At 37.9% G+C, this 27,103-nt stretch overlaps 1 protein-coding gene across 1 annotated transcript in view; it reads left to right on the plus strand.

Annotated features, from left to right (window-relative positions):
- The window catches only part of GPR141 (G protein-coupled receptor 141), a 46,089-nt gene extending 22,658 nt beyond the window's left edge, over positions 1-23,431 (plus strand). Inside the window, exon 2 of the mRNA XM_019418116.2 lies at positions 21,434-23,431. Within this exon, the coding sequence (XP_019273661.1) occupies positions 21,448-22,353 (906 nt within the window). The 5' untranslated portion in view covers positions 21,434-21,447 and the 3' untranslated portion in view covers positions 22,354-23,431. The remainder of the gene's footprint in view (positions 1-21,433) is intronic.
- Positions 23,432-27,103: the final 3,672 nt, after the last annotated feature.

A 27,103-nucleotide genomic window follows, 5' to 3' on the forward strand; every position in this document is an offset into this window, starting at 1 on the left:
CACCTTCCTCCTGGGACCAGGGGCTAACCCAGCATGCTCTTCTCCTGGTAATGGCAGAGACAGGGAATATGCAGAGACATTGCTTCTTAAGGTCTAAGCTCAAGACTGGCACACTGTCACTTTCACCTTAGCCTATTTGCCAAAGCAAGTTACCTGGCCAAACATAAAGTCACGGGGGCTGGAAATACAAGCTGGTCCTATAGTGGGAGGGACTGCAAAGTCACACGTCAGAGTGTGTGCACATGGGGTAGGAGAGTGAGGAGGTAGGCAAATAATGCCCCTGCCACAAATATAGTGTGTGCATGTTATCAATAATTAAGTCCAACATTATTACATATTTAAAAATTCAGATAAAATTCCATTGGACTCTGATGCTACTCTATAATGTTTTTTCATGGGTAAATTGTTAAAAAACACTTCAGCCAATATATCCAAGGGTATCTGTTAGGTCTCTTGTTTAGATTTCTCTTCCTCTTTTGTTGCCTAGAGTGTTTTAATTCTTTTCCTGTATTCCACATGGTGCCAATGTTACACTTGTCTGTGTTGAGACTTATGAGTTAATGAAAGTTCCCAACTTCATAGCTTCAATTGATCCATCACTTTAAGTATATGCCATCTCCAGTATATGCTGTCTTGCTGCTAAAGAACCTCCAATTCATGGCTCAAAGTACCCATTAGTTATATATTTTCATGACTGAAACCTTATTTCTCTACTTGAATATTCTGTGTAATTTCAGCTACAATTTATTAACAAATTCCTAAAGCAAGACTCTATAGTAAGCCCTTTATATCCCTTTGTTGTTTCATTTAACACTTTTGCAATATTGATAATATAATATTCCATTATATAAATCGGGGAACTGAACCCAAGGAGATTAAATAAATTGCTTAAGATCAAACTAGTAATAGTGTCAGAATTCAAATATGGTTGTGTTCAGCTGCAAAGCTAATGATTTTCCTATTCTTTTCTTTTTTAAGCTTATTTATTTTGAGATAGAGACAGCATGAGTGGGGGGAGGAGCAGTGAGAGGGACAGAGAGTGAATCCTAAGCAGGCTCCATGCTGCCAGCACAGAGCCCGATGTGGGGCTCGAACTCATGAACAGTGAGATCATGACCTGAGTCAAAACCAAAAGATGGGACGCTTTACCGACTGAGCCAAGCAGGCACACTATTTTCTTTTTTTTTTTTAAGTTTATTTTTATTTATTTTAAGAGAGAGATAGAGAGCAAGCAGGGGAGGCGCAGAGAGAGAAGGAGACAGAATCCCAGGCAGGCTCCACGCTGATAGCACAGAGCCCAATCTGATGCAGGGTTCAAACTCATGAACCATGAGATCATCATCTAAGCCGAAATCAAGAGTTGGATGCTTAACTGACTGAGCCACCCAGACGCCCCTTTCCTATTATTTTCTGAATGACTTTTGTTTCATTCCCCCTCCCCCATCACCTGCCACCTACCCCCAACCTGGGTTCTAGATGCAGTTAAGGTTAGGTTTTATGCCAGGTATTTTGGTGGCAAATATTGTTGGGAATCCTTTTTATTCTCTTGAGAGCCCATGGGTTTGGCAGGGCATGTACTATTATCATTATCCTCTATAAAGCTGAGAGGGCTAATACTTTGAAGTAAAGAGATTTAAACAGTTAATAATCCACAGAGCTGGGACCTAGGCTCAGGCTATTTTTCTCTTATATCACCTAAATTACTACATTTAATCATGGTAATTGGAAAAAATGATAGTATACATTTTTGCTAATAGAACTAGCCAGATAACTTGACTCCAAAGGACTATATTTTCCTATAAGGCTCTAGAAGAATTTGGGAATAATAATAGTGAGAATTCCTCCCACTGTAACAAAATAATTACAAATATCTTGATAGAAGACAGTTACTATGCAGTTTTATAGTGTACTAGGTTCTAGAGTGTTATATTTGTAACAGAATTTTTTAATAACTTGGAACTCTTGGTAGCTAATTGCTGGTTACATAACTTCTTGGACAATTAAAGTTAAAGAATAATCCTAAAAGAAGCCAAACAAACTTGAATTTATCCAAATAACCTTAAATAAATCAAATTGAAGTTTCTTCCTTTACATTACCCTCATTTTCCAATGAACCTTTTTTAACGTAAAAATCTGGCCCAAGGAATCAAGAGTTTACTTTTCTTTGTGTTTTCATCTGCCATTTTTGTAGCAAGCATTGTTGCACCATGGTTTGTTACTCTGATGTGTAGAAACAGGATGTAAGCTATTACCTTATTTGTAATGACAAAGTTTCACAAAAGTATATGAGTCCTGATTTGGTTAGTCTTCTCCTTGCAAAGGCTGGAAGATGAAGTTTCTTTCCTGAGCATTATCTAGTTTTATCCTGAGTTCTTCAAAACATGTTATTACAAGAATTTTTCATTATTGATATATTTCAGCTTTGGGAGTTTATTTGTTTGTTTGTTTTTAAAGACTTCTAGATGGGGAGGAAAAGAAAGGGAAATTATTGAGATTTATGGAGTAGCTGTTCAGTGTTTAGCTCCATGCTGGGTGCTTTACATAATTTATCTCATTCTTGGTCCCATATTACATATGAGGAAATAATGACATTTTTAGTAATGCAAACTGAAGAGAACTCTAATTTGACTTTTTGTTGTTGTTGTTATCAGATGGGCTCAAAATTTGGGATTTTTCCTCCTGTTCTCTTTTCCTCCTGTTCCTATATGTTATATAAGAACATAGTTCCTATATGTTATATAAGAACATAGTTCCTATACCAGATACCTATGCTTGTTTCTTGCCAAGCCGTATCAGCAACATGAGCCTACTGTAATGTTGACTTCTGTTATGCCAGTAAAATGACCACAGCACTTCTGAGTCTCAAATACATATACCTCTAAACAAGAGAATTTGCCTTTGCCCAGCATAGCCAGAAAGAGTCCTGAAATCTTTCCAACTAGACCATCCTAGGTCATACCTCCATCTTGAAGCAGTAATTATGATTAGGTGTGAGTTGGGGGATGAAATGTACTGCTCAGTTTACCTTAGCCCAAGGCTAGCGTCCCATCTTTGGAGTTGAGACATGGAGTCAACGTCTTCAGAATGACACAGATCCTAAAATGGAAATGATGGGTTTTGAGGAGGGCAGAACTGATGTCTGAGGAGGCAGACAAACACAACCATCCACAACATCATTCATTCTTTCAGTGAGCCATGCAAACAACAGTCTTGCTAAGAACTGAGGGGAAAACTAAAAAAAAATTAAACATAGTTCCTTCTCTGGGTATCTATATATTTATTATGTAGAGGGAGGAGCCAAATCAAAAAGCTATACTAAAACTTGCAATGATGTGAATCAAAAGTGATACAACTATTAGAGTGGGAAAGATCATTACGTTTCTGGAGGAATAACAGAAAATTCTTGAGAGAGTTGAAAGATGACTTAGAACATAAAGGACTAGTTCGGAATTTTTTGGGTCATGTGTGATATATTGCTGGGAGAAATCAGGACATAGGAAAAAGTCAGCTTTGTTAAAGGAATGGGATGGACAGAGAAATTAGAAGAACAAGTAATAGGGCTTTAGTAGAAATGTAGCACCCTAAAAAACAAAAATTACCCTATTTCATTGTTTTATTTGGGATTAGTGTTTTTAATAAAGATGGTCAAAAAAATAAGTATATGGATGAAAGTATGATTTCTTGTTGGCCTAAAGTAGTAACTTCTATATTCTTTAGTTGAGTTAGTTCTTTTGCTCAGGAAGCCAGTACAAATTGTTTTTTTTTTGTTTGTTTGTTTGTTTGTTTAAATGGTTCCTTTCTTAAGAATTTCTTTTTTAAAAATGTTCATTTATTTATTTTGAGAGAGAGAGAGAGAGAGAGAGAGAGAGAGAGAGAGAGCGCATGTGCATGCATGTATGGGGGAGAAGCAGAGAGAAACGGAGAGAGGATCCCAAACAGGCTCCACACTGTTGCTATCAGTGTGGAACCCGATGCAGGGCTTGATCTCACGAACCATGAGATTATGAATCAAGAGTCAGATGCTTAACAAAACTGAGCCATCTAGGAGCTCCCTGCCTTCTTAAGAGTTTCTATTTAAGAATGAAGTTTCCATTTTAGTCATTTGCTTGTGTCTCATGTGTTATAAAAGAGCATGTAAAGTTGCTGAAATTTTGGCTAGATTTTCAACTCAAGCTGTGTATCTAAACATTAAAATGAAGTTTTCCCTTATAGACTGGAGATTGATAAAGTGATAAAGTGTTTCCCAAGGGGCCAAGGGTGTTATGAGCATTCATTAGAGACCAGCTCTATAGAAGGTGCCTAGGAAGGTATACGGAAGGTCGCCTAGGTCATGAGCCTCAATTTTTCATGATGGGTATGATTAAAAGGGAACAAGGCCCTGTCTAAACCATGGGGGGTGTCTGATTACAGATGGACCTTCCTAATTATGTGTGTCTGACTATGGTTAACATTTATGTCATTTCTTAAACACATGATACCTCTCAGCAGGGAATGTGGCCAGAAAATATAGATTGAGGCCTTGGGAGAATGAGAAGCTGCTTTCAAATCTACAGAAAGGAAACACTATGCTTCTTTCCTCTAGTCTACAGTATATGGTCTAAAATAGAAGCAATTAAAGAGAAATACAAATATATCTCTTACTGTCACCTCCCTCCCCCCTCCAAAATTAAGTAGATTGAGGACATCTCTGAACAACAAGGACTAAATAATCAAAACTTACAGAGAGGTTGTATATTTGCTGATTGATTTATTCATGGTTTTAATGAAGAAGACCAAGTTGTTCATCAACAAACCTTTCAAAGTTTGGTGTCTGTCTTTTATGGCTCATGTTGTTTCATCCCCTGACATTTTCTGTCTTCTCCTTCTGTCCCCTACTCTCTTTTTGTCTACCAAATCCTTTCCATCCTTCAATTCCATTTCACAAGCAGCCTCTCCGTGAAGCTTTCCTGGATTTCTCCTTCTCCCAGTTTGGCTTCTCTCATCACTCTGCTCTCAACGCACTCTCTCATTCTACCTTCGTGTATTTCTACTACATGTATCTGCCTCTTTCAGGAGAGGATAAGCTGCTTGAGGGCAGGACTGTGTCTTCTTTTACTTTGTGCCCCTAATTCATTACTATATAATCTTTACACATCTCTTGGGAACATATATGCACCTTAAATATAATTGTTCAAAGGTAATATACCAGGAAATCAGTCTCTGCTCTCATAGCCTTGCAATGCATTGTTTCTTCTCTCTGGGATAAAATAGATTAATTACATTGAAAGTTGCCACCATTAATAGATTTATACCTAGTAAGGGAGGTAAAAAGCCTTAAATTCAACAAATATCTAACAAAATATTTAGTGTTTACTATGTATCCAGCATCAGACTAGTAATGGACTAAACAGCCATGGTCACTGCCCTATGGGAGATTCTTGCTTAGTAAGGGAAATGGTCAATCAATATACAAAACAACAGGCACTTTTGCAGTTAGATACTACATTAAATGTTATATAGAAAGTGAATGGTGATTCAGGATGAAATAGAAACTTTAGGAAAAAATGAGGGTTAGAAAATCATTTCTGCTAGTGAGCCTTGATTTGAAGTAAATGGAATGATGACATATGCATTCATGGAACTTCTTGAAAAAGCCTCTCATGGGCAAAGGAAACATGACATTTGCCCTAAGCAGGAATGAGAGATGAACTAATGCTAGAACCTCATCTACCTAATGTGGGTTCTTCTGAGATAACAAGGGTGAGAGAGTATATGAAAATACTTTGAGGATATTAAGTTTCAGATGCCTACCACAGCATGGAATTTGAAGATACAGTATCTCAAGCAGAGCTCAAATTCACAATACTCTTTTGTTGTTGCTGAGAGACAGAGAGTGTGCATCTGCATGATCAAGAAGTCAGACAGAAGTGGGGGGAGAGAGAGAGAGACTGAGAGAGAGAGAGAGAGACAGAGAGACAGAGAGAGAGAGAGAGAGAGAGAGAGAGAGAGAGAGAGAGAGAATCTCAAGCAAGATCCATCTCCAGCGCTGACCCTGTCATGGGGCTTGATCTCACAACCATGAGATCATGACCTGAGCCAAAATCAAGAATTGGATGCTCAACTGACTAAACCACACAGGCACCTCCATAACACTCTTCTATTTTAAGTTTTCCTGGTAAGTTTTGTGGGGGACATTACAGAGGCCTGAAGAGTAAGCTTTACTATTTATAAATGGGGAGTTTCATCAGATGATCTTAACTTTCTCCTGTAATCTGGGAAGGCTGTGGTATGTAGCACAATTTGTACTTGAATATGTCCCCACAGATCTGGGTGATTCTGACATTACAGACCCAGAGGTTCTGCCAGAATTAAGATTTCTTCCCCTTGTGATAATGTAAACATTAAAATTATGGCCACCTGTATTAGTGTCATAACAAATTACCACAAACTTGGTGGCTTAAAACAATAGAAGTTTATCCCCTCACAGCTTTGGAGCTAGACATCTGAAATCAAGGTGCCAGTATGGTCATACTCACTCTGAGGGCTCTAAAGAAGAATCCTTCCTTGCCTCTTCCAGCTTCTTATTGGCTCCAGGCACTTCTTCGCTTATGGCTGTATATTTTCAATTTCTGCCTCTGTCTTCTCATGGCCTTCTCCTCTTCTCCTGTCTCTTCACTGTGTGTCTTTTTTAAGGACACCTGTCATTGGATTTAGAGCCCACATGGATAATCCAGGATAATCTCATCTTGAGATCCTCAGTCACATCTACAAAGATTCTTTTACTAAATAAGATCACATTCATAGACTTGGATATATATCTTTGGGGGCTGGCCAACATTCAATTCCCATCTCACTCAGAAAATATGGGAAAGACAAGGCATTTCTACTCTCATTGTACATGGCAGTTGTAGCCATAAATAAATGAATATAGAATATTAACAGTAATACTAGCATGTCATCTGTGATGAAAAAACATCATCCATGGGAAAATGTTTAAGCCAAGTCAATGACACAAGTTTGAGATCTCTAGTGAATTCTGCCTTTCCCCCTCAGCCAGTCTTGGAACTTTAAGGTCTAAGTCCTTTCTGAATATTCTATTTTAAAGCCCTTCAGGACTGAGGTTAATTCTGTGGCCAGAATCCAGAGAAGCTGCTGATTTGCTATCAGGTACCTTTAAGAAAATGAAGAGTGAACCAGAAAGCCCCAAAGAAGTGCCTTTGGCTGCTTGGTAACCAGGACTACTACAAAGTAGTTCTGTTGTTTGAGATTAAGGTGGAAGTCCGAATGAGCTAAGAGATGGAGTAAGGCATGACTGAAAAAGCCAGGTCTTTGTTGAGTCACAGGATCTCAAGATTGGTCATTTTATTTGACCATCAGATGCGGTGATGAGTCTTCTGTACAACAATCTGCCAAGAAGCTTTCTGATCCATTGTTAGATATCTGGTGGCTCTTCCTTCATCCAGCATTAATAATAGCTTCCTCTATTATAAAATGGATTTTACCCTCTGTTTATTAATAGACAAACTGGCCTTCATTTTCCTGTATAAAGGGCCAAAATGATCCTAGTGACTTAGTTCCTCTCTTCAAAAATATTAAAACTTGGGGCATCTGAGTGGCTCAGTGGATTAAGCCTCTGACTCTTGATCTCGGTTCAGGTCATGATCTCGCAGTTTGTGACATCCATTGAGCCCCCCATCTGACTCTGCACTGGCAGTGTGGAACATGCTTGGGATTCTCTCTCTGGCCTTCTCCATCATGTGCACACTTTCTCTCTCTCTCTCTCTAAATAAGCTTAAAAAAACTTTTAAAAAACATTGAAATTTACCTTTTGCCACACATATCTGAGAGTCATGAGTCACTGTTGTAAGAAGGGTCTAAAATTGTCTAATCTTAGAGTTCACCTTGGCCATGGTTAGAATGTGCAGTTCAGGGGCAGCTGGGTAGCAAAACAGGAACAAAGAAGCTGAGATTTAAACACAAAACTGGGGAAATTAGTGGTATCTCTTACTCTGGGGATTTCAGCAGGATACTATTTCAGTCCCTGTGGGATAGGGTGGGGAATAAACTTTGAAAGGAAGTGGTAAGGAAATTAGAACATAAGGCAAAGATTGAATCTTTCCAGGGATTCTATTAGAAATAAGTTAAGGATGAAGAGAAGCAGGAACAGCCCTTGGAAACAGGGGCCAGCAGGAATAATAGAGGAAGTAGGGCCTAAAGAACTTTATAGTCAGGCTGAACCAAGATCTGAAGAGTTGGCTGGTCCTGGGAGGGTCATTGATCTGAAAGCTACAACTAAATTAATGGGTGAAAAGAATTAATGGAGTGAAAGAAAGGAGTGCCAGAACATGGAGAAATGGATGGGGTTCAGGGAGGCTCAAGATCTAGGGAGTCTGTGAAGTTAATTAGGAACCAGGGAGTCAGAGGAAAGATGTGGCATGATTCGAGCCTGGCACTCCCAGGGGAGGGGTGTGTCCCAGCTGTTTATCCAGGGATTCCTGGGCACACAGCAGCAGATACTTGCAGATACCAGCCCCTTGTGCCCATCGATGGTTACACATGGACTTCCCTGGGCTAGATCTGTCTGGGGTTGAGCAGTTTGACAAGGCCCACCATAACAATCTCTCAGTACAATTTTCAATCTCAAAAAGGGCGGGGTGGTTAAGGACATAGTTCAAAAAGTAAAAAGGAATTAAGAAAAAGTTTCAGGAGTCTATCTTTAGGACAAATTAAATTTTAGTAATTAAATTTTAATTCAGTTTTTTCTATTATATTGCAATCTGACGAACTGCTTCGCAAATATTGACTTTAGAGAATGTTGAGTGGACCTATTTTAATTACTTCTCCAAGTCTCTTGCTAGTATTCAAATTAATTGCCCTTAAATACTCTGGTCACAAGACATAAACAAATGCAGTGGAGAAACAAGGATCAACTGTCTAGCAGATTCCCCAACTCAGAGGAGAGCAGCGATGCAGCAGCAATGGAATGCCCACTTTTTTGTTCAGGAGGACTCTACTGCTACAACCCAGTGAAGTGACACTCAGCATTTGGGCTCTAGTGCTGCCACTTGTTAGCTGAGTAACCTTGGAAAAGTTGCTTAACCTTCTTGAGTCTCAATTTCTGATCTGATACTTGGGATAGAAAATACCCATGTCCTAGACTTCTTAGGAGGATTATAAATAATGTATGTGAAATTTCCATCACAGTGTCAGGAACGGACGCAGGGCAGCTATCATAACCAACACACTGTGTTGAACAGACACACCGTTGTTGATAAAAAAGCATACATTCAGAGGCACCTGGGACTAAAGAAGGGAGGAGAGTGAGCCTTGGCTAATTTCTGACTAAATTGTCTGGCTAATTTCTCAGCAGCTTTGACTTGAGGAAAGTTCTTCTGAGTAAGCTTATATTTTCCATTACCCTTGAAGCTATGGTACCTTCCTACCACAGATGTTGGTAATTCCCAAATGAAATGCCATCTTTCCCTTAATGAAGAGGTTCAACATTCTCTAAAGTAATTTTCCATTCCTGGTCCTCCTAGGTGTTCTGTTGGCCATTGCATCTTGACTTGTTGGTAGATTATATTCAGCTGAGATCAAGGATTTCCCAGAGCTCTATTTAGATATGAAGGGGAGCCATGGTTTGAACAGAAGAACCTGTAGAACTTCTGACAGTTTTCTTTCATTGTTGGCTTTGCTTGTTGAGGGCTGAGAGTATAGTGTAGGATCAAGAATTCATAGCACATTTTAATACCTATAGGCCTAGAGATGTGTGCAAAGTTCTCCCCAGGAATGGAAAGACCTCACAGATTTCTCCTTATTTGGGGAGAAAATAGGTGGTAAATAGTGTGCCAAGATGGCTTACTAAGCAGTGTAACTCTCGCTCTGTACAAAACCTCTGAGTTTCAACCTCATGGGATTCTGACATCAGCTTTCACTTCCCTTATGGGTAACCAGAAGTTGTGAAGTCAGGAACAATGTTTAACAACTCAATTAACTGGACAGATAATAGCTCAAACCCAGAATGTTATTGTTGGCTGGAATTGATTTTTTTGATTAGTGAGACTACAGATGTAACTTTATTTGACACTGCCTAAGCAAGCATTTTTTATAATTTTAGTTGAACACCCAGGAGACTCCTTTCAAACAGAAATAGAATAGCAAAGATGAGGACTGTGAGAGAAGGCAAACATACACACACAAATGTAGGGGGATTTTTTTTTTCATGTATATTACTTAGGCATATAATTCTCTCAAATGGATTTCTGTTGACCTGACATTTATGTTTTGTTGTTTTTCACACTGCCTCTGGTATTTTCGGAAAGATTTTTTTTATTTATTATTTATTTTTTTTTAGCTACCCTGAAGTTATCCTTAATGTGGAGCTCTCATTCCAGAGTCTTTTCTCAAAATATTTTGGATAAAATGCTGCTTGATTTTTCCCAGAGTGATTAAAGTGAATGCTCCTATTTTTTTTTTTTTTCAATAAACATAACAAAATGTAATTTGTTCCGAGGATATCTCACAGGCAGGGAAGCTGTTTGTCCATCAACAACCTTTTCTCATTGTTCCGCCTCTTCTACCTGGGCAGAATATTCATCCTGGCTCCTAACTGATATCTTTGAAGAAGTATCCTTGGGGGAGGGCTTCAATCATGGCTCTGCCACTCAGAAGCTGTCTTTAATGTCTCTGGACCTCTGTACTCTTTCCATAGTGGTCTTGTGTCATGAAAACAGTTCTGGACTAGAACAGGAGACCTGAGGTTTAGATAGTGACTACTTTGTTAGGTTAACAAAAAGTCCCTGTGTGGTCTGCAGTGTCTTCCTCTGTTTAAATGGTGGTAATCTCTAGATTTCATTCTGATTCTAAGATTTTGTGATGTTGTCTTCTGATCCCTGGTACAGGTGTCCCTCTGGCCTTGGTGACACAGTGGTAAATCACACATCTTTTGTGGATCCTTCATTTCTGGGGACAAGGATGGGTGTGAAACATAATGAGGAAAAAGACAGACAACAGTGACAAGTGCTCTTGTTCTCTCATATTGAATGGATTCACCCACAGGCCCATCTGTGCAGTGCGGTAGGAGGAAGTGAATCCAGGGATGGGGTGGGAAGCAAAGAGGAATGAAGTGTAGGGTCAAAGGGAACAGGCCTCTGAGCTATCTGTCTAGCCAGGACTCTTAAGTTACACTTCTCTTCTCTCCTCCCAACAGGAAGGGAGTAAGTTGCTTAGCACCATTGTTTCTGTCTTAATTCTTTACCTTGTCAGTAATAATTCTCTTTCTCCTTCTCATTACCATTTCTCCTTCTCCTCTCTCCTATCTCATTACTCAGTTCAGATAGTTTCTCTCTTTCTAAATAATGGCTTTATTGAGATATTATCTGTATACCATAAAATGCACTGTTTTAAAGTGTACAATTCAGGGGTGCCTGGGCGCCTCAGTCAATTGAGCATCTAACTCTTGGTTTGGGCTCAGGTCATAATCTCACAGTAATGGGATTGAGCCCCATATCAGGCTCTGTGCTGGGTGTAGAGCCTGCTTGGAATTCTCTCTCTCTCTCTCTCTCTCTCTCTCTCTCTCACTCTCTCAAAATAAATAAAATAAACATTAAAAAAGGGTGTACAATTCAGTGGGTTTTAGTATATTCACAGAAATGCATACAATTCTTTTTAGTAAGTAGAGGAAGGAACAATATAGTGATTTCAGAGGTGTCTGCACTAATTTTCTCCTTTTTAAATTTGTCTACTTACCATTTTTTCTTGTTTGTTTTCTGTTTTATTGTTTCCCCTCCCTTCCTTTGCTTAGATTTATTGGCTTTACTGTATTTCATTTTTCCTTATAGTTTGTAAGGCATACCAACATCTATTCACCAAGTTGACCATTCTTAAATTTCATCAAAAGTTTAAACTCATAGTTTTTGGATTCTCTGCAATTAAATACTACCTTTAATCCCTTCCCCAATAAAACAAAAATCTTAACATAGAACTTTTCCTTTTTATTTTCACCACCCCCACCACACTGAAACCATATTTTAGTTTTGTGTGGTAACATTATAGATTTTGCTGTGTTTCACTTATATTTTGGTTCACTATTCTATTTTTGGTATCCCATACATCTTTTCTCATTTTGCTGGAATTTACATTAATAATTCAGGAAAGATCTGAGAGAGGTAAACTTTCTGAGTGTTCATGTATCAGGAAATGCTTTTCTACTCTTCTGAATGCAGGTTTGGTTGCAAGCAGAATTCTAAATTCAAAATCATCTTTCAAAACCATTCAGATTCTTTTCCCCCCAGCATTTAATATGTCAGAAGTCTAATGCTGGTTTGCTTCTAATTCTTTTATAGATTATCTGTGTTTTTTTTTCCTCTATGGGAACTTTTAGGATGTTTGGTTCCATTCATTCAATAATTATTTATTAAGAAGCTACTAGGCACAAAGTGCTATTACAGATGCTAGAGGTAAAAAAGTGAAAAAAACCAGAATTCTTTGTCCTCAAGGACTTGATTCTAGTGGAGGCAACAAGAAGACAAACAAACAAACAAACAAAACATATGGTGGGTCAGTGATAAATGCTGTGGAGAATGATAAAGTAGAAAAAGGAGATGAGGTGTGCTGTGTGAAAGTGGAATATTGACATACTAAATATGAAAGCGAGGAAGTGAATTACTGAGACGACCTTTGGCCAGAGACATGAAGGGGGTAAAGGACAGATCAAGCTGTGCAGATATCTGGGAAGAATACTCCTGAGGAGGAAACTTCATGTGCAAAGGCCCTGAGGTGAGAACATTCCAGGGAAGTTTAAGAAAAAGCAAGGAGTTATTATGCCTAGTTGGAATATACCAATGAAAGTGATAGTTGTAGGAGATAAGATCAAAGAGAGAATGTGGGGGATGTGGGGTTAAATTCTGTAGGGCCTAATAGACCATTTTCAAAATTTTGATTTGAGTCTGAGTGAAATAAGAAGCCATTAGAAAATTGTGATAAGAAGAATGGCATTGAAAGAGCATGCTGGTTGCTGAGTTGAGAATAGACAACAAGGGAGACAAGAGTCAAAGAAAGGAGAATTTATGGGTTTGTCTAATATTCCTAGGGAAAGATGATGCAACTTGAATCACAGTTATAGCAATGTAAGTGGTGAAGAGTAGACATATTTTAGATTCTCCTTTTCATAATTTTAACTTAGAAATAATGTTTTAGGAGTTTATTTTTAAGTAATCTCTACACACAACATGGGGCTTGAACTCACAACCTCCAAGATCAAGAGTCACATGCTCTACCAACTGAGCCAGCCAGGTGCCCTTAACTTAGAAATAATTAAAAAAAAAAATTTTTTTTTAATGTTTATTTATTCTTGAGAGAGAGAGAGACAGAGACAGAGTGTGAGTGGATGAGGGTCAGGGAGAGAGAGGGAGAGACGGAATCTGAAGCAGGCTCCAGGCTCTGAGCTGTCAGCACAGAGCCTGACGCGGGGCTCGAACTCACAAACTGTGAGATTATGACCTGAGCTGAAGTCGGATGCTTAACCGACTGAGCCACCCAGGTGCCCCAGAAATAATTTTGTTTATACCTGTTAAAAGCATAAGAATGGTACAAAGGACTCCAATATACCCTTCACACAGATTCCCCAATTGTAATAATTATCACATTTGGTTTTCAATTTATATATATGTATCTATGCATGCATGTATGTGTATGTATATATACATATATAGATACATATATATTTATTATTACGATTTTTTGATCTATTTAAGAGTAAGTTGAAGACATGATGCCTTTATGATATATAGTGTATATTTTCTAAGAACATGACATACTCTTATATAATGACATAAAATGATCAAAGTCAAGAAAAAAAAACATTGATGCAATGCTATTATTTAATCTAGAGACTGTTCATGTTTTGCCAATTGTCTCAGTAATGTCCTTTATAGAAAAACATCTGGTCCACTAGATTATTTTTAAGGAGGAAGGATTAGGGTTGGTTAAGGAGTGTAGGTTAATTTGGGGAGAAAAAGAAGAATCAAGGATGACTTTCAGGTTTTTTACTCAAGCAACTGGAGAATGTAGTTGCTATTACCTGAGCCTGGGAGGGTATCAGGAAGAATGGTGTATGTGTGCTTGGGAGATGGGGAGGAAGAGCACAGCAGTTCAGCTTTAGATATACTAAATTTGAAATGTTTGTTAGACATCCAAGTGGATATGTGAGTTTGTCTTCTGTGATCTGAAATTCCATCCTGATGTGCCTAATGTGAGTCTTTTCTATTAATTCAGCTAAGCACTGGTTAGATCCTTCAACATAAAGATATCATCTTTTTTTACGTGTAAGGAATGTTCTTCGACTCTTTATCTGAATGTTTCATTCCATTCTGCTATTTCCAGATGATGTTGGAACTTCTAAATTTGCCCTAGGTGTTTCTTAGATTCTTTTTTTTTTTTTTTTTTTTGAGAGAGAGAGAGAGAGAGAGAGAGAATGAGGCAGGGAGAGGAGCAGGAGAGAGAGAGAGAGAGAGAAAGAGAGAGAAGCTGAAGGAGGCTCCACACACAGCACGGAGCCCAACATGGGGCTCAATCCCACAACCCTGGGATCACAACTCCAGCCAAAATCAAGAGTTGGATGCTGAACCGACTGAGCCACCCAGGCACCCCTCTTAGAATTTCTTTTACATCTCCTATCTCTTAGGCTTTTTGTTGTTGTTCCAGCTGTGGGAATCCTTCTGAACATTCTTACAAGCTCACTAATTGTGTTGGTTCAGTACATCTTTTATTCAATAACAACTATAATTGAATTTCACATCATTCTCTTCTCTTTGACAGTATCAATTACATTTAAAGTTACTTTTTCCTCTTTTCTCTTTCAGAAAACTAACTAGACTCTCAGTTCTTTGCCTGAGGGGTTTAATGACTTTTTAATACGGCATTTGTTCTCTTAAAATATTCAGTGACTATTCCTGTCCTTTTATCATTGATTTGATATGAAGATGTCACTATTTGCTAATGGACATACCTGAAGCACACAGTCTTCTCCAACCCCAGAGTCTTCAATTCTGTTTAGTCTGGGTGCAAAAAATTCCCCAAAACTCCCCTAGGTGGTACCAACTTGCACCAATCTTTATGATATTTAAACTTGATCAGCATAATAGCCTCCTAATGGTATCACTCTTTTTGTCTTGCCCCGCTTCAATCTTTTCTCCATTCTGTTGCCAAAACCCAGCTTTTGGAATTGAAATATTAAATGGCATTTTACATTTTAAAATTTACATCTCTCATAATTTTCAGGATAAAATAGGAAATCCTCAGAGTGGCAACATGAGGGCAACATGATGACAAGTGTCATCTACAGACATTTGCCTGTATTCTGCTTATTTGCCTAATGTTCCAGGCACATCAAACTACAGGTGATTCTCTGAACATGGATCCATGCTTTTTATCAGCCTCTTGTCTACACCTGGAGTGCTCTACCTCTTCTCTGCTTCTGGAACTTCAAAACAACCTTCAAGATGCAGCATCTGTTGTACACCTGTGCCCAAGAACTACTCTATTGCCACTACATTCTGTCTCCACTGTGTTAATCACTCCCCTTTCTGAATTATGGTGCATTTTTAAATATACCTGTAGGTGTTATAAATAATTTATGTACGTCTTCTCCCCCCTATCAGATAGAAAGAGATTTTAATGCAGAGGTGTGTTTTATTCACCTCAGAATCTTCACTATGTACTATACATACATAAGAAACATCGATGCGATGCTATTACTTAATCTATAGACTGTGGCAGGGAGTCCCTTAAATGAAATGGAAAATCCCAAGTTGATTATAGCTGCTTTTCTGTTTAGAAAGAAGGGGATCTGGGACCTGATGTCTACGTACTCATGAGGATGTGGACTAATTAATGCCATTTTGTAGGACTCTAACAATTTTTTAGGACTTTCACTTTGAGATTGGTCTCTGATGTTGGCTCTACCATGGATTCCTTATAAAATAGCCACAGAGGCCACTTCCATGTCTCGCTTTTGATATTAAAGTAGTCCTCGAGCCTTGGGCAATGACCAATGAGGCCCAAGCAAGTATGTGGGAAGGGAAATGCCAAGACACAAGGAAACAGCCCCCAGCCAAACCACAGGGTAAACCCAGGAGTTCTGCTATGCGTGGGTTGAGGTCAAAACAGAACAATGAAGAAATCTTTCAGGCAGAGCAGGGGAATCCTGGTGCTCTAGTGGCAGAGAAGCTAGGTACAGAATGATAAAAGTCCAGTGGCAGGGATCTAGCATGGCATGCTAAGAAGTTTATACACCTCCAAGAGAAAACGGGAGGCCAGGGGAAGTTTTTAAATAAGAGATATAAAACCGTTTATCATACAACCTAGACTTCAGTGTCCAGTGTCCAGCTGTACGTTTGGGGTCTGTGGAGAGAAGAAATGACCTGGAGGTTTAAAAGAGAACATTCTAAGAATGGCATGAAGGTCTGTAAGTCCAAGGCACAGGATGAGGAAACAGGGGTAGGGAGAAGGTCATAACAGGAGGTTCACCTTGAAACATAAGTTGGGGTCAGATTGCAAAAGGTTTTATGGCATGGTAGATGTCATACTTCATTCTTTTCACTAAAAGGAACGAAGAAGGATTTTAAAGAGGGGAATGAAAGAGGGCAGAGGGAGACTGGTTTGAGGCCAGGCTTCTTGCTGAGCATCAGGGTTCAATCACAGATAAAGAAGAGATCCCTGCCAAGGCAAGGTGGTTCATGGAGAAACAGGGAGACAATCTTACTCCCTTAGGAGAGTCTGCTCTGGGTCTATAGTTTATTTCTGGGATCTTGACATTAGTTACTGGATTAGATCCAAATGGGGCCCTATCAAGAATGTGTTTAATAAAGTCAAAGCAGTCTTTTACCATTATTTCACTCATTCAATTAACAACTCATGCCTACTATTAAAAAAATAATGTTACTTCTGAAAGAAATCCAGTGTCTAAAACAAGTACACAAATGACTAAAATAAAGAATTAAACTAGGAATTAATAAAGCAGTGAAGAAAGGAATGAGGCACCTAAGTAAAGCATTTTGAGAAAGCAGCTGAAATGTCTAAGGGGCAGGAAGGAGTCCTGAAGGAAATGGAACCTGAGTTTAGATCTCAAGGATACACAAAGGGGATTAAATAGGATAGAATATTTCGAGAAGAGGAAAAACGATGAAGATATATGGATGAGATATCTAAATAGCATCAGCAAATAAATGTTATAGATGTTGTTTAAAGAAATTTCCTGACTCCTTGTACTAGTAATGGATTATCTCCATGGAAGTGCAACTATATCCCTTACCATCTTTCAGGTCCTTTTTTAAAAAAAAAAGAAAAATTATTTTTGAGAGAGAGAGAGAGAGAGAGAGAGAGAGCAAGCGCATGGGCAGAGTAGGGCAGAAAGAGAGGGAAATAGAGAATCTGAAGCAGGCTCTGCACTGTCTGCAAAAAGCCCGATGTGGGGCTTGAACCCACGTATCATGAGATCATGACTTGAGGCCAAATGACTGAGCCACCCAAATGCTCCACCTTCTTTCAGGTCTTAAAGAGATCGGCTGCACTTTTTTTTTTTTTTTTAATGTTTATTTATTATTGAGAGACAGAGAAAGAGCATGAGCATGGGAGGGGCAGAAAGAGGGGAGACAGAATCCGAAGCAGGCTACAGGCTCTGAGCTGTCAGCACAGAGCCCGACGCGGGGCTCGAACTCACAAACCATGAGATCATGACCTGAGCCAAAGTCAACACCCAACAGACTGAGCCAGCCAGGCACCCCCGGCTGCACTCTTTAACAACAATTCATATTATATTAGACAATCAACTAGGTAAATAAAGACATTTGTATAATTTCCAGGTGTAAAGACTTTGACTCCAGGAAAATAGGTATACCCTCTGATCCATCAAATCCACACCTAGGTAAACTTCCAACAGAATACATACTTATTTTTACAAAAGATATTTATAAGAATGTTCAGAGTAACATTATCTATAATAGCCTTATAACTGGAAATAATATATTATCCATTAAAAATATAGCTGTGACATATTCATACAATAATCTAATATACCACAAAAAGAATGAACTAAAACTATACACGTGAATGAATCTCAAAGCATAATGTTGAGTGAACAAAGCTAGATACACACAAACAAAGGACATTAAACTCATATAAAATTCAAAGTTGACAGACCTACTCTATGGTGTTAGTTATGAAGATAGAGGTTACCTTTGGTGAGGCTATGTTTACTCTTAAAATTCATTGAGCTATATACATACAGCTGAGCACTCTACTATATATGCATGTTAGTTTTCAATAACGATATTTACATTCATTTTAAAAATTCATTAGTTTCTGTGGATAAAAGGAAAACATGATTCTTCTGTAGTTAGTCTTGTTTGGAGGCAGCGTAACTGAGAATTATGGTCTATGTCCTAAGTGACATAATAGAAGCAAGCGTGGTACATTTTCCATGGGGCCAAAGAGGAATGGCACACTATCTGAATTGCAAATGGAGATTATCAAAGGCTTCCTGAAGGACACCCTGCTTCTGTGGATTCTTTTTTTTTAATTTATTTTTATTTTTTTAATGTTTTATTTTATTTTTTGAGAGACAGAGAGAGACAGAGCATGAGCAGGGGAGGGGAAGAGAGAGAGGGAGACACAGAATCCAAAGCAGGCTCCAGGCTCTGAGCACAGAGCCTGATGTGGGTCTTGAACCCACAAATGCGAGATCATGACCTAAGCCAAAGTCAGAGGCTCAACCACTCGACCAAATGGGCCACCCAGGGGTCCCCCTGCTTCAGCGGATTCTTAAAGGAGAAATAGGAATTGATCAGCTTTGCCAGGGTTGTTAACTGAAGACAACAAAATCTACTTTAGCTGGTGCAAGCAGGTGTCTAGGGGCTCTTGGGTGGCTCAGTTGGTTAAGTGTCCAACTTCAGCTCAGGTCATGATCTCACAGTTTATGGGTTCAAGTCCCACATTGGGCACTGTGCTGACAGATCAGAGCCTGGAGCCTGCTTCAGATTCTGTGATTCCCTCTCTCTCTGCCCCTCCCCTACTAGTGCTCAGTCTCTCTCTCTCAAAAATAAATGAACATTAAAGAAAAAAAAAAAGCAGGTGTCTACTCTGTAATAGTTTACACAGTATCTTGTAATGTCTGGGAACTAGGGAACAGAGATCATAGCAGTTTATACATAAGAAAGAAGGAGTATTTGAGACAAATGACTCAAATAAGACTGATTATACTTTCTTCTCTCAGAAATCAGTCCAGATTCTAGTTCAATAGCTGAAGAAAATGATGGACAGAACTACAGTGACACATTTACTATTAATTCAGATACAAACACAATATAATTAAATGTTTACTTTTCAAAGGGAAGAATAAAAGGGAAATACAAAGATTACACAGCACATAGAACAAATATAACATGAAAGAATCTTTTAAGTGGGTCACATGGAAATTCTATTCCATGCCCACAAAAGCAGAGGTTTCCTGGGGTCAGGTTATTATTTTTTTTTTTTTAAATTAGTTTTATTAAGGTATAAGTTATATGCCAGGAAATTCACCAACTTTAAGTGTGCAATTTGTTGAGCTTTGACATATAACTAGAATTGTAACCAACATGATATAAAACGTTCCATCTCTGCATCAACTCTCCCAGACCCCTTTGAAGCCAATCCTACCCCTGTTACCTGTGTCCTGGACTACACTCACCTTTTGCCTCATTAATTTTGATTTTCTAGAAAAAAAAAAAGAACAATATGTAGTCTTTTGTGGCTGCCATCTTTTATTTAGTACAGTGTTTCTTTAACTTTTAAAATTATCTCCCCCTTAAAGAACATTTTTAGCCATTTGTTACCTAATTGTTTCTCCCCTCTTTATGAAGTTTTCATGCCATAGATATACTCTTGTCCATTTGTGTACCTATGTATATTTGTGTTTCATACATGGAAAGATTTTTTTCACACCTTAAGAATGGACTTCTGAGAATATATGATTTACATGTACACCAGTATAATGTTTTTGTAATTTATCGGTGGTTCATTTTAACTGCTGGGTAATTTTGATTATATGAAGAGACATCCGTGAAGTGAGTAAGAATAACTGCAAATGTGCTACAAAGGTCAGATACTAAGAGTATAATTCAATCACTGCTCTTCCTCAGATATGATCCTCAGTCTCCCTGGTGTCAGTAAACAGATCTCTAATCACACAATTGTTCAAGTTAGAAATTTGGGAGTGACTGAGATACTTCCCCCCCCCTTCATTTCCCTATATACAATCTATTAAATTCTGTCAATTTCACCTCTAGATCATTTTTAAAATCTGGTCTCAAGGGATCAGATTTTGCCATGACCCAGAACATTGCAGACATGGAAGGATTTTTTTAAAAATGTTTACTTATTCTGAGAGAGAGAGAGAGAGAGAGAGAGAGAGAGGAGAATGCATGCACAAGCAGAGGGGGTGGTGGCAGAGAAAGAGGGAGAGAATCCTAAGCAGGCTCTACACTGTTAGCACAGAGCCTGATGGAGGGTTGGATCCCATTACCCTGGGATCATGACCTGAGCCACCCAGGAGCCCCAGGATTTTTTTACTCTGAAAGAAATGGGAAGCCACTGAAGGAATTTAAATAAGAAAAGAAATGACTTAGTGTAACTAAAGGATTACTAACTCTTTCATTTAATAAATAATAAATTAGAATGTGGATAATGGGTTAGAAGGGACTAAGACTATTTAGGGAAAGGATCTTTTCAGAGGAAAAGTGATAGTGGTTCTTCCACGAATTTGAAGGTGTGGGAATGGGAGAATTGGGAGATATGCTGTGTTTTCAGTGGGACCCATGAGAATTTAGCCAAGGCCTCATTGCTAGATTACAACATAACTATGGTGAGAAATTCACATATACACTCCTATTGTTTATTGCTGCTTCGATGTAGTTGATTTTCCTTGGCCAAACTATTTAGCATCCTAAATGAATTATGAATACTCTTGCATCATTTGCTGATGAGTTGGAAGGAATTAGAGAATTAGAATCATACTTAAAAGAGAAATATTTTGTGCACTTAATGCATCTACTCAACTTTCCTTCCATGCTATAATTTTTCCCCACTGGCTGTCACAGTAATAGTATCCATGTGTCAGCTTCAGATGGTCTGCAATCCAGTTTTATGCAAACTGTTTTGACTATGTACATACATACATGTCTCTGGGGGCCTCTCGATGAAGTCTTTAACCTATTAAAGCTTAACAATCAATGACTTAACTATGTTTTCAGTCTCAAGTATACAGATATGCATATGACATAGTCTTTATTCTTAAGGTACATAAAGTTTATATCATATACACAGATAAGTGACAAAGTCATATTGCCAATGCTAGGAAGGAGATATGAACAAAGCTCTGGAAGTTTTGTCAGTTATATTTGTGTTTTGTCTCTTCTAGGCGACTTCTGAAATATGGCTGACCACAACAGTTCTTCCTGCAGTCCTATATTGACACCCCATTTAACCAGGCTCTACTTCATAGTGCTCATTGGAGGACTGGTGGGCATCATCTCTATTTTGTTCCTGCTGGTGAAAATGAACACGCGGTCGGTGACTACCACAGCAGTCGTTAACCTGGTGGTGGTCCACAGTGTTTTCTTGGTGACAGTGCCTTTTCGCTTGACATATCTCATCAAGCACATCTGGACATTTGGGTTGCCCTTCTGCAAATTTGTGAGCGCCATGCTACACATCCACATGTACCTCACATTCCTGTTCTATGTGGTGATCCTGGTCATCAGGTACCTCATCTTCTTCAAGCGCAAGGACAAAGTGGAATTCTACAGAAAACTGCATGCTGTGGCGGCCAGTACTGGCATGTGGCTGCTGGTGATTGTCATTGTGGTACCCCTGGTTATTTCTCAGTATGGAAGTAATGAGACGTATGATGAGAAACACTGTTTTAAATTCCACAAAGAACTTGCTCGTGCCCACGTGCAAGTTATCAACTATATGATAGTCACTATTGTTATAGCCATTGCAGTGATTCTCTTGGTCTTCCAGATCTTCATCATTATGTCAATGGTGCGGAAGCTACGCCACTCCTTGTTGTCCCACCAGGAGTTCTGGGCCCAGCTGAAAAACCTTTTTTTTATAGGAGTCATCCTTGTTTGCTTCCTTCCCTACCAGTTCTTTAGGATCTATTACTTATATGTGGTGGCACAGTCAAGCGACTGTAACAACACTGTTGCATTTTATAATGAAATCTTCTTGAGTGTAACAGCAATTAGCTGCTTTGATTTGCTGCTCTTTGTTCTTGGGGGAAGCCATTGTAAACAAAAGATAATTGACCTTTGGAATTGCTTTTTGTGCCGCTAGCCACAAACCACAGTATTCAGAATTCCTTTATATTGGGAGTAAAAATGGGCACAGAGAGGCAGGAAGCGTTATTTCCTTACTTGATTAAAACCATGCCTTGATGCAGCCAAACAAAAAGACTATAAAATGTCAGAGCATTCATGCCAGTTCTTATTTAATCCCTGCCATCTCTAAATGATGTCTATAGAAAGACTAGTGATGTTCAGTCCTCTTGGAGCTGCACTACAGCATTATTTTCCAGTATAAAATGTCTACTTGGCCCATGTAGGTACCATGGGTTTAATGGTTTCTGAGTTTCACCAGCTTATTTTGGTTTCATCAGTTTGAAACATGGTCTTTTTCAGGCTTTGGACAGATTTAGCCCTCTAGTTCTTTTCATTCCACTTAACCTTAGGTAAATTAATCCTGGCAATGAATCAGCCCCAAAGGCACAAACTCTAATTGGTTAACCAGATAAGATGTCCATTCAATTCCCACCCTGACAAATAACAGATAAGGGTGGAGAGCAGTAAGACATTTTTCTAGATTATCATAACTTTGGTAGGAAGTCACTTATCTAGCAATAAAGAGAAACAGAACTCCTTGCAGCCTTCTGCGGTAACAAGGCTATCTATATTTGTCCTTTAAAAAGTCAAGTTTAAGAACATGGGATCAACATCCTCAATAAATCCAAAAATCATTTAAAAGTTTACTAAACATATATAAATGAGGGTGAAACTATAAGTTAAATAATATTCCTCACCAATATGCTGGTAAGCATTAAAATGAGTTCCTAAGGAAATGATTAATTTTTTTTCCCTTTATGTTTTTTGAAAATAACTCTAGATGTCTTGAGCCACAGTTAATTTAGATTTTCCTTGGAAACAGAATGTTATACTTTTTAGAGTTACCTTCTACTCTTAAAGTTACAAGTCTTTAAACAAAAACAATATTCTTAAAAAAGACCTTTTGAGAAATCTAAATAAAAATTAATTTAAGGGGCACCTGGGTGGCTCAGCAGGTTAAGTTGGCCCTTGTCTGACTCTTGACTTTGGCTCGGGTCCTGATCCCATGGTTCCTGAGTTCAAGCCAGACTCCACGTTCACAGCATGGAATTTATTTGGGATCCTCTCTCTCTCTCTCTCTCTCTCTCTCTCTCTCTCTCTCTGCCTCTCCCCAGCTCATGCTCTCTCAAAATAAATAAATAAACTTAAAAAAAAAAAAAAGGAAAAATTAATTTAGACTATGAGATTAGGCTGCTAAGTTGATACATAGGTTTGTGGGTTTTTTTCCCTTCTTGCTCATATTTCTACTATTTTCCCCAAAGTTTTATAATTTTGAAACTCTCCGAGGAACTGATGCAGTTTCATTTTTAATATTTCAGAAAACCTAAAGTGATTGGTGCTAGGGATAAAAGAATGGAATGAATTAAGTTAAGGTTTTTTTCCCAGCAAAATAAATGTTCAGAATTTAAAGATTTCTCTTAATTTGTTATACTCTATGGATCCATAAATTTATCAGATGAATAAGAAATATCCCTGTGAGTTTCTATGATCACTAAAATTACTAATTCATAGAAAATAATTTTGAGGAAGACAAAGCAGCAACATGCTGTATTGATGACTTGTTACCAAAATTTTCCTGTTTTGAAATTTCTTTTATCTATTCTTTTTTTTTTAAGGTTATATTTCCTTTATTTCTTATTTGCCTTCTTTTACCATTTTTTCTTATTTTTTTTTTCCTTCTCATGACTCATAAAAGTTGTAAGGAAATTTCTAAGATCTACAAAAGTTTTAAGAAAATCTGTTACATCCATAAAACTTGTAGGAAAATAATTAGTAAAATATAACAAAAATAAATAGCATAGAATAATACAAATAGTAAAACATTAAAATTTCCAAACAGTTATTTACAGAAATTACATCAAATTTCTTTTCTTATATATCTATGTCTTACTATCATAATATCTGCTAGCTTGTAAAATAAATGTATTATAACCTCTTCCAGGTTTTTAATATGTTAAGCTCAGACATTATGCTTTTCCCTATATTATTATATATCATAATAAAGGGCCTATTTCTGTGGACCTCTATGAAATATTACCCAAAATATAGAAATGCAATATTCCATAACATAAAATAACTTAATCATCAATATTTAGAAAATAAGTGGACATTTTCAATTTGTCTGTTTGCTGTTTCTCATTACTATGAAAATGAATCTCATGCAGGAGTGGGGGCATTACTGGCCTCTCTGGCCATTTTTGAATATCCAAATCATAAGAGTATACTACTGGCAATTGTGGCTGGGGTCAGAGACATTTTGCCTTGCACACAACTGTCTGCATAATAAATAATTACCAGGTCTCGCTGTGTATTTGAATGTTCTTCCAGACATTTATGAAGTGAAACATATGTAAATAATAATTAGAGCAGTTAGTCAGGTTTTATTCTATTTTCATAAACACATAGTGTTTTTTGGTATAGTTTTAATTTTCTGAATTTTCCAGAAATGTAGCTACCATGGCATGGATATTGAGGAAAGATTTTATTATGTTTTCCTCAGAACTTTACCAAGAGTTGTTCATTCCTTTGTAAAATCACATTATCAATGGTGACACCATCTATGGCATTAAAATACAACAGAACAAACCTGTAAACAATATTTGTAGCTGTTGTATTCAGATAGATACTAGAAATAGGTGCCAACATCAGACTGCCTGATTTTGTCTCCTTTGGTGATGTCTGAGCATTTACACATTGAAATATATTAAATATATATATATATATATATATATATATATATATATACTACTTTATTACAAATAACTGTCATCTTCATTATTCATTTGTTACAGTTAGAACATTATATATTTAATACTGTAAGAAGGTTATATTATCTGTGAATTTTGTTTTAAAATGGTAAAAGTGTTACCAAATATTTGCAATAAAAAGTAAGGTTTGGGGTCTGCAATCATTGAGACCAACTGAGCCAGCAAAGAGTCAATTTAAAAGGCGGATTTATCAATTATGACATTATGAACAGAAAAAATATTCTTATATTTCAGGAATACTTAAACCTCAGGTTGATTCAATTCTAAACTATTTCTTTCATTTCTGCAGTGATTAAAAGAGTAAATGTAACTTTTTAGAAAACATATATGTGTATTTTCTTTTTTGATAAGACAAAGGCACTTCCCTTTGAGGGAACTCACGACTCTCAAATTGGCTCATGGTCAATATCTACCAGATTTTAAACCCAGGGATAATGACAATTTTTTTTTTAAATTTTTTTTTTTTAACGTTTATTTATTTTTGAGACAGAGAGAGACAGAGCATGAATGGGGGAGGGTCAGAGAGAGGGAGACACAGAATCCGAAGCAGGCTCCAGGCTCTGAGCTATCAGCACAGAGCCCGACGCGGGGCTCGAACTCACGGACGGCGAGATCATGACCCGAGCTGAAGTTGGCCGCTCAACCGACTGAGCCACCCAGGCGCCCCGATAATGACAATTTTTGAGGCACCGACAGAAAGATTGTTTCTGGCATCCGTCAAGAAAAGCTCTCTACTCAGCCTTTGTTCATTTCTTATTTTTCCTCTGAAAAGGTCTTTGGGTCCCTTTCCTCCTTAACCTGACATAGATTAGGTAGAAAGAAACTATTTTGCCTGTAATCTTTGTGTGGAATTATTCAACAAGTGGTGAAAATAAGTAAATCCTCCTCTAATCCTCCTCATTGGGGCTGCCAGTAAAACTGCTTTCCTAAGCTAATAAAGGGGTTGTGAAGGAGAGCACTGAGCCAAGACATTCTCAGTCATCAACTCTTGAGTGGAAGGTCAGTGAGGTGAAACTGTGAAATTGCCATTTATTAGATTATGCAGATTTTGCTCACGTAACCTCTAATAAGATGAGGCATGGACTGAGGACTCTCACACCTTTTGGGGGTGACAGGAACAGGAAATTCTCTTTGTAATAGGGGCTGGTTATAGCACTTTGGAGATAGTTGGTAACAAAAGCCCTATGGTAACAGGGCACAGTGATGGTGGATTTACTTGGATAATGCCAAAAAAGAAAACCCTGAAGACTCCCCTCAAAAACTGTTATAATAAAGGAAATCAGTAGTTACAAAATACAAAATCAATAGTCAAAAATCAGTTGCATTACTATCTACTATCAACAAGCTATCAGAAAAAGAAATTAAGACAACAATCACATTTACAATTACATGAAAAAGAATAAAATACTTAGAAATAAATTTAACCAAGAGGTAAAAGAGCTGTACAAAGAAAACTCTAAGACATTAATAAAAGAAACTAAGGAAGATGCACGGAAAGATATTCCATGCTCATGGACTGGAAGAATTATTATTGTTAAAATGTCCATATCACCAAAAGCAATCTACTGATTCAATGCAGAATCAAAACTCCAATGGCATTTGTCACAGAAATAGAAAAAAACAATCCTAAAATTTGTATGCAACTACAAGAGATCCCCAAAAGCCAAAGCAATATTGAGAAAGAAGAACCAAGCTGGAGGCATCACTCTTCCTGATTTTAAACTATATTACAAAGCTACAGTAATCAAAACAGCATAATACCGGCTTAAAAACAGACCCATAGATCAATGGAGAATAGAGCCCAGAAATAAACTAATGCATTTATAATCAATTACTTTATGGCAAAGGAGCCAAGAATATACAATGGGGAAAGGACAATCTCCAGTAAATGGTTGGGAAAACTGGACCACCACATGCAACATAATGAAATGGGACTCT

The sequence above is a fragment of the Panthera pardus genome, unplaced genomic scaffold (genome assembly GCF_024362965.1).
Source record: "Panthera pardus isolate Hobbes unplaced genomic scaffold, ASM2436296v1 HiC_scaffold_8, whole genome shotgun sequence".
Taxonomy (NCBI): domain Eukaryota; kingdom Metazoa; phylum Chordata; class Mammalia; order Carnivora; family Felidae; genus Panthera; species Panthera pardus.